At 43.9% G+C, this 9,581-nt stretch overlaps 1 protein-coding gene across 1 annotated transcript in view; it reads right to left on the bottom strand.

Moving 5' to 3' along the window:
- The window catches only part of LOC142710797 (myosin-IIIb-like), a 112,848-nt gene that overhangs the window by 1,696 nt on the left and 101,571 nt on the right, over positions 1–9,581 (bottom strand). Inside the window, exons 12-24 of the mRNA XM_075848573.1 lie at positions 9,064–9,150; positions 8,571–8,636; positions 8,011–8,124; positions 7,649–7,760; positions 7,483–7,529; positions 6,559–6,618; positions 6,324–6,443; positions 6,144–6,229; positions 5,710–5,757; positions 5,376–5,423; positions 5,207–5,298; positions 279–425; positions 42–157 (exon numbers count right to left, since the gene is read on the bottom strand). Coding sequence (XP_075704688.1) covers positions 42–157; positions 279–425; positions 5,207–5,298; positions 5,376–5,423; positions 5,710–5,757; positions 6,144–6,229; positions 6,324–6,443; positions 6,559–6,618; positions 7,483–7,529; positions 7,649–7,760; positions 8,011–8,124; positions 8,571–8,636; positions 9,064–9,150 — 1,143 coding nt within the window. The remainder of the gene's footprint in view (positions 1–41; positions 158–278; positions 426–5,206; positions 5,299–5,375; positions 5,424–5,709; positions 5,758–6,143; positions 6,230–6,323; positions 6,444–6,558; positions 6,619–7,482; positions 7,530–7,648; positions 7,761–8,010; positions 8,125–8,570; positions 8,637–9,063; positions 9,151–9,581) is intronic.

Below are 9,581 nucleotides of genomic sequence, written 5' to 3'. Positions count from 1 at the left end.
ATAGAAGAAAAGGGCAGAAAATCAACGTCATGTACACGTGCCTGGAACATCTGGCTGCGAGGTCGTGGTATTGGTGGCTCACAGGTGGCATCATTCAACATCGGCTTTATAGGATGCGGTCTTCTCCGGGGCAGAGGCACAGGGCGGGACGCAGCTACTGTAATAAAGTAATATATTTATGAGAGTGGAGGACTGACTTATTACACAACGTATAAAGGCTCAATCCCTCCCCCAAGCAGTGTTCACCAGGGAACCCCTGACATCATACAGTCCCGTACTTCGAGCTGCCGCCGCCTCCTCCGCCTCACGTTGTCGAGTGCCCTCCTTCTCAGCCTCCACTTCTTCCTGCTTCATCTTCTCTTTGACTTTTCTCATTTCATCCACTAGATTAAGAAACGCCCTCCGGCAAATGAAGCCCTTGTAACCTGAAGAAGACGACAAATGTGCCGGTTTCTACGAGAAACGGGACAGTATGGAACGGACGCCAATAACACGACACACATGAAGGCCCGTCAGAGCAACTGATAAAAGACGGTCCGGTCATCACTAAATAACCCGAGATATCACTGTACAAGGAGGACGACAGCCGGGACTATAGAGATCTACCCATAATAATACATATAATAACCCCGGACTATGGAGATTTACCCCTAATACTACATATAGTAACCCCGGACTATAGAGATCTACCCATAATAATACATATAGTAACCCCGGACTATAGAGATCTACCCATAATACTACATATAACAACCCCGGACTATAGAGATATACCCCTAATACTACATATAATAACCCCGGGCTATAGAGATCAACCCCTAATACTACACCTAATAACCCCGGACTATAGAGATCTACCCCTAATACTACATCTAATAACCCCGGACAATAGAGATCAACCCATAATACTACATATAATAACCCCGGACTAGAGAGATCTACCCCTAATACTACATATAATAACCCCGGACAATAGAGATCTACCCATAATACTACATATAATAACCCCGGAGTATAGAGATCTACCCCTAATACTACATATAATAACCCCGGACTATAGAGATCTACCCCTAATACTACATATAACAACCCCGGACTATAGAGATCTACCCCTAATACCACATATAACAACCCCGGACTATAGAGATCTACCCCTAATACTACATATAATAACCCCGGACTATAGAGATCTACCCCTAATACTACATATAATAACCCCGGACAATAGAAATCTACCCCTAATACTGCATATAATAACCCCGGACTATAGAGATCTACCCCTAATACTGCATATAATAACCCCGGACTATAGAGATCTACCCCTAATACTGCATGTAATAACCCCGGACTATAGAGATCTACCCCTAATACTACATATAATAACCCCGGACTATAGAGATCTACCCCTAATACTACATATAATAACCCCGGACTATAGAGATCTACCCCTAATACTACATATAATAACCCCGGACTATAGAGATCTACCCCTAATACTACATATAATAACCCCGGACAATAGAAATCTACCCCTAATACTGCATATAATAACCCCGGACTATAGAGATCTACCCCTAATACTGCATATAATAACCCCGGACTATAGAGATCTACCCCTAATACTGCATGTAATAACCCCGGACTATAGAGATCTACCCCTAATACTACATATAATAACCCCGGACTATAGAGATCTACCCCTAATACTACATATAATAACCCCGGACTATAGAGATCTACCCCTAATACTACATATAATAACCCCGGACTATAGAGATCTACCCACAATACTACATATAATAACCCCGGACTATGGAGATCTATCCCTAATACCACATATAATAACCCCGGACTATAGAGATCTACCCACAATACCACATATAATAACCCCGGACTATAGAGATCTACCCCTAATACTACATATAATAACCCCGGACTATAGAGATCAACCCCTAATACTACATATAATAACCCCGGACTATAGAGATCTACCCCTAACACCACATATAATAACCCCGGAGTATAGAGATCTACCCCTAATACTACATATAATAACCCCGGACTATAGAGATCTACCCCTAATACTACATATAACAACCCCGGACTATAGAGATCTACCCCTAATACCACATATAATAACCCCGGACTATAGAGATCTACCCCTAATACTACATATAATAACCCCGGACTATAGAGCTCTACCCCTAATACTACATATAATAACCCCGGACTATAGAGATCTACCCCTAATACTACATATAATAACCCCGGACTATAGAGATCTACCCCTAATACTACATATAATAACCCCGGACTATAGAGATCTACCCCTAATACTACATATAATAACCCCGGACTATAGAGATCTACCCCTAATACTACATATAATAACCCCAGACTATAGAGATCTACCCATAATACTACATGTAATAACCCCGGAGTATAGAGATCTACCCCTAATACTACATATAATAACCCCGGACTATAGAGATCTACCCCTAATACTACATATAATAACCCCGGACTATAGAGATCTACCCCTAATACCACATATAATAACCCCAGACTATAGAGATCTACCCCTAATACCACATATAATAACCCCGGGCTATAGAGATCTACCCCTAATACTACATATAATAACCCCGGACTATAGAGATCTACCCCTAATACTACATATAATAACCCCAGACTATAGAGATCTACCCCTAATACTACATATAATAACCCCGGACTATAGAGATCTACCCCTAATACTACATATAATAACCCCGGACTATAGAGATCTACCCCTAATACTACATATAATAACCCCGGACTAGAGAGATCTACCCCTAATACTACATATAATAACCCCGGACAATAGAGATCTACCCATAATACTACATATAATAACCCCGGACTATAGAGATCTACCCACAATACTACATATAATAACCCCGGACTATAGAGATCAACCCCTAATACCACATATAATAACCCCGGACTATAGAGATCTACCCCTAATACCACATATAATAACCCCGGACTATAGAGATCTACCCCTAATACCACATATAATAACCCCGGACTATAGAGATCTACCCCTAATACTACATATAATAACCCCGGACTATAGAGCTCTACCCCTAATACTACATATAATAACCCCGGACTATAGAGATCTACCCCTAATACTACATATAATAACCCCGGACTATAGAGATCTACCCCTAATACCACATATAATAACCCCGGACTATAGAGATCTACCCCTAATACCACATATAATAACCCCGGACTATAGAGATATACCCCTAATACTACATATAATAACCCCAGACTATAGAGATCTACCCATAATACTACATGTAATAACCCCGGAGTATAGAGATCTACCCCTAATACTACATAGAATAACCCCGGACTATAGAGATCTACCCCTAATACCACATATAATAACCCCGGACTATAGAGATCTACCCCTAATACCACATATAATAACCCCGGACTATAGAGATCTACCCCTAATACTACATATAATAACCCCGGACTATAGAGATCTACCCCTAATACTACATATAATAACCCCGGACTATAGAGATCTACCCCTAATACCACATATAATAACCCCGGACTATAGAGATCTACCCCTAATACTACATATAATAACCCCGGACAATAGAGATCTACCCATAATACTACATGTAATAACCCCGGACTATAGAGATCTACCCCTAATACTACATATAATAACCCCGGACTATAGAGATCTACCCCTAATACTGCATATAACAACCCCGGGCTATAGAGATCTACCCCTAATACTACATATAATAACCCCGGACTATAGAGATCTACCCCTAATACCACATATAATAACCCCGGACTATAGAGATCTACCCCTAATACCACATATAATAACCCCGGACTATAGAGACCTACCCATAATACTACATATAATAACCCCGGACTATAGAGATCTACCCCTAATACTACATATAATAACCCCGGACTATAGAGATCTACCCCTAATACCACATATAATAACCCCAGACTATAGAGATCTACCCCTAATACCACATATAATAACCCCGGACTATAGAGATCTACCCCTAATGCTACATATAATAACCCCGGACTATAGAGATCTACCCCTAATACTGCATATAATAACCCCGGACTATAGAGATCTACCCCTAATACTACATATAATAACCCCGGACTATAGAGATCTACCCCTAATACCACATATAATAACCCCGGACTATAGAGATCTACCCCTAATACCACATATAATAACCCCAGACTATCGAGATATACCCCTAATAATACATATAATAACCGAAACAGCTAGATGACAATGAGGACGGTGACCCGGGACTATAGACAGATGTTGATGGCTGAAATCGTGACAATAGACAGATGACGACAATAGTTACCCAGGACTATAGACAGATGATGACGATATTGACCCGGGACTATAGACAGATGATGACGATATTGACCCGGGACTATAGACAGATGATGACGATATTGACCCGGGACTATAGACAGATGAGGATAGTGACCCGGGACTATAGGCAGATGATGAGGATAGTGACCCAGGACTATAGGCAGATGATGAGGATAGTGACCCGGGACTATAGACAGAGGAGGATAGTGACCCGGGACTATAGACAGATGATGAGGATAGTGACCCGGGACTATAGACAGATGAGGATAGTGACTAGGGACTAAAGACAGATAACGATAGTGACCCGGGACTATAGACAGATGATAACGATAGTGACCCGGGACTATAGAGAGATGATGATAGTGACCCGGGACTATAGGCAGATGAGGACGATAGTGACCCGGGACTATAGACAGATGATGATAGTGACCCGGGACTATAGGCAGATGAGGACGATAGTGACCCGGGACTATAGACAGATGATGATAGTGACCCGGGACTATAGACAGATGATGACGATAGTGACCCGGGACTATAGACAGATGATGAGGATAGTGACCCGGGACTATAGACAGAGGATGAGGATAGTGACCCGGGACTATAGACAGAGGATGAGGATAGTGACCCGGGACTATAGACAGAGGATGAGGATAGTGACCCGGGACTATAGACAGATGATGAGGATAGTGACCCGGGACTATAGACAGAGGATGAGGATAGTGAACCGGGACTGGACTACCAGCAGGGATCTGTGCGGACCAAATTACTTACACTTCTGTACGGTGACGGCAGCGTCCCGCAGTTTCAGAAGCTTCTGCATCATCTCATCCTGGTGCCAGTATTTGAAGAACAGTCGCGATGTCCTGATGGGTCAAAGAAACAGAAGTAGAACGACGACATGACACCAACTATAAAGGAGGAGTCCAGCTGGAGGACTTACCCACACTGCCAGCCGCTCAGCTGCGCCCCCTGCAGGATCCGTATACAACTAGAGAGAAGAGGAGATTGTCAATGCGCAGCATCGTTGCACTGCCGGCACGCGCAGCATTTCTATACACCATCAGATCCGGATGTATTGATCCCTGTCAGCTGTAGGAAGGGGTTTATATTCTGTTCTTTAGCATTTCGTTATTACGATCTGCAGTTGTGGATGGAGTTACACCATGTGTTCCCAGCAACAAGGAGAGGGGTGGTCGGGGCTCAGCGAGAGAAGTTCATGTCTACAGGGCAGAAATGTTAACAACGACTGTGTCAGTCCGGACCCCCACACTCACCTGTCTCTACTCAGCGGTACATCAGGTGTAAGGAGAAGGATCCCAAACCTTCAAATAAAAGGAGAGAGAGAATAAACACCAAGCCAAGAGGAGACACTCATGGACCAGTCACCGTATCACGAGAAATATGGCGGCCAACACAACATCATGACGAACGCCTGAATCATACAAAGTCATACATGAGCCCCGTGATACCCTACAGTGACCTCAGCGTAGATCACGCCACCGCGTTCATCGTAGTGTGATCGGTCGATCGACACCCGCCAGTCCTGACTGATCAATGTGATTTACATGGACAAACTTGGCATGAAGTGTAGCTCTTATAACCCACATCTCAAATGTCTCCCTCCTACCAGTAGTTTGCTCTCCATAACACCCAATGGTTTCAGCAGGCTCCAGTCTATCCACCCTCAAGATGTAAAGAAGTCACTTACTGGCCGACAAAGTCCTGGAAGGAGGGTCTCCACGAGAAACCGTCTCTGCGGATCCGCAACGTCTCCATCAGACCGTTATAACGTAGCTGGAAGACGTATAAATTGTGTCACCTACATGGTCCATGCCGGGTACTGTCCAGACACGGAGAACACTTTCACAATGCCCATCATGCTCCTCACCTGGTTCAGTACTTCATCAGGCTGGAAATCCCCGGGCTGCTGCTTGCTATTGGGTTTAATACAGCGGATAAAATGGGGGCTGGCGGTGAACATCTTCTCCATGAGAACGCCAAGCGACCGCTGTCGTCAGAGAAGTCACAATCACCATCAATGTCAATAAGGGACAAGAAGCTTCTCAATAGTTACACCTCCTCTTCACCGCACCACTATCCCCAATAAAAGAGAACTCCCATACCCGAAACTGCGCCCCAACAGACATCTTACGAGTGGAAGCTTTATCCTGCAAGATCTGAGCCTGTAATTAAGACACACAACAGGGAGTTAATATGAGGGTCACCAGATGATAAGGAGTAACAGTGAGGGTCATCAGATGATGAGTAACTGGGAGGGTCATCAGATGATAATGAGTAACTGGGAGGGTCATCAGAGGATAAGGAGTAACTGCGAGGGTCATCAGATGATAAGGAGTAACAGTGAGGGTCATCAGAGGATAAGGAGTAACAGTGAGGGTCATCAGATGATAAGGAGTAACAGTGAGGGTCATCAGATGATAAGGAGTAACTGTGAGGGTCATCAGATGATCAGGAGTAGCTGTGAGGGTCATCAGATGATAAGGAGTAACTGGGAGGGTAATCCGATGATAAGGAGTAACTGAGGTTCATCAGATGATAAGGAGTAACTGGGAGGGTAATCCGATGATAAGGAGTAACTGAGGGTTATTGGGAAGATGATAAGGAGTAACTGAGGGTTATTGGGCAGATGATAAGGAGTAACTGAGGGTTATTGGGCAGATAAGGAGTAACTGAGGGTTATTGGGCAGATGATAAGGAGTAACTGAGGGTTATTGGGAAGATAAGGAGTAACTGCGGGTTATTGGGCAGATAAGGAGTAACTGAGGGTTATTGGGAAGATGATAAGGAGTAACTGAGGGTTATTGGGAAGATAAGGAGTAACTGAGGGTTATTGGAAAGATAGTAATAAACTATGAAAGCCATCAGATGGCAGGTGTTACCCAGCACATGAAGCGCAAAATATCCCATTAAGGAACGGAAAACCCTTATTCTCCATGGAGGGGATGATTGAAGCGCGATGAAAACCCACAGGAAGGAAATGGCCAACAACACTGGTGTATGGGGTGGAGAACAATGCATGTTCTTACCTTCTGCCTGTGTGTGGGCATCAGGGTTCCTGTCCTGGAGATGCTGGCTGGGGAAACAGTTAAAAATGCAAATTTTACAAAGTTCCCTGCTAAAGTCTCCTGTGTGTGTGAGGTCGGGGGGGGGGGATATCATGTCACCACTACGACCTCATCAGAGATGACCCACCTGAGAAGAGCAGGCTCAGTAATAAGGTCTCGCTGTTTATGAACAGGTTCTGAATGTTCATCGGAATCGTGTCCCTGTTCTTCTCCAAGAACCCAACTGCAATGTACTGCACCTGAGGGGGCAAGCAGAGGAGGAGCATCAGGATTATCCAGTCCAGAACCTAGAGACCTAAAGACCAGAGACTAACCATAGGAATATTAGAGAGACTTCTAGGCAAATCACCATGAAGGATGTTAGTGGTGCCGCACCACCATAGAGATCATTAGGGGGTGGAGCCATCACAGGTTCAATGTAACGGATAAACTAAGAGTTTCTGACGCTATGCAGTGATAAGACGCCATTATTTGGGGAGGGGTTGTTACCTTCCCAGCGTAGTGATGAATGGTGAATCCTGGATCCTTTCCTCGCGCTCGCTCAAAGTGTGAATTTGTTCGACATCCGGCGCTGAGTTTTTCCACAAATGACGCATCAGACGCCTGGAAACAAGTGATTTATATTAGAGACCCACATCCCACAATGACATCAGCAGCTGACATGTCTACAACCATATGTGACATCATCTGTCACGTGACTACTAAGCCACACCCTGGAACACTGCCCATCAGTGGCTGAACATATCTACAACCACATGTGATGTCATCTGTATTGTGCCCACTAAGCCCCACCCATCAGTAGCTTAACATGCGATACAGCATCAAGTGACCCCTAAGCGCTGCCCAGATCGGGAATGTTATAAATGCAGCTGGAAGTGATGCATCATGGGAGATAACTACAATAAGGCATTGATACATTTGCATTCTACGGTCCCCGCTGGTCCGATATAGAGAGTCATCTAGGTAACGTGTGTGGTCCTCAGGAGCACAGAATGATATCAGATGGTGGAGGGGAAGCCAGAACCTCCCATAGTGGTCACGTCACTCACCTGTGGAAAAGACGTCTGCTCATCCAGAATTGACAGGATGCCCAGGGGACGCGCCAAGAACAGGTCCTAGGGGGAGGGGAGCAGAGTAAACCTCACAACGTTATATATACAGTCAACTTAAAGGAGAACTTCACCATAGATGGAGGTCGAGTCATGGGAGAAGATAGTGGACCCTCCAATGTCACCTCATTACACCAATCACTGCCCATTATGCATATCAGCAGCGAAACAAGTACAAAACAGCTGAGGGGGTGAGTGATAGCGGGTGCCCAGGATAGGTGGGGGAAGGGGCTTAGCCACGCTACAATTAGGGCATCAGATTGAAAAAAACTCAAGACCCCTCCCCATGTTATTACAAACCGATACATAATAAGGAGCTCTCTAGATAATTATATATATAAATTATATAAATGAATATATACACACACACATATATATATATATATATATATATATATATATATATAAGCACAAGACGGAGCAATGTACATACAAGTATGTCCTGATTGTTGGTGAAGGCGACTGCGTCATCCATGATCCCCTCCTCCCGGTAATGCTGCTGCTCCATCAGGAATATGTGCTGCCATAGGGGAGATAACGGAACATACATGATAAAGAGTCACATGTAGAGGACGTATAATACACATGATATAGAGACACACGTAGAGGACGTATAATACACATGATATAGAGACACACGTAGAGGACGTATAATACACATGATATAGAGACACACGTAGAGGACGTATAATACACACGATATAGAGACACACGTAGAGGACGTATAATACACATGATATAGAGACACACGTAGAGGACGTATAATACACATGATATAGAGACACGTAGAGGACGTATAATACACACGATATAGAGACACGTAGAGGACGTATAATACACATGATAAAGACACACACGTAGAGGACGTATAATACACATGATATAGACACACACGTAGAGGACGTATAATACACATGATATAGAGACACACGTAGAGGACGTATAATACAC

The sequence above is a fragment of the Rhinoderma darwinii genome, chromosome 1, assembly GCF_050947455.1.
Source record: "Rhinoderma darwinii isolate aRhiDar2 chromosome 1, aRhiDar2.hap1, whole genome shotgun sequence".
Lineage (NCBI taxonomy): Eukaryota > Metazoa > Chordata > Amphibia > Anura > Rhinodermatidae > Rhinoderma > Rhinoderma darwinii.
The sequence above is the reverse complement of the archived record's forward strand: the minus strand, read 5'-3'. Positions and strand labels throughout refer to the sequence as shown.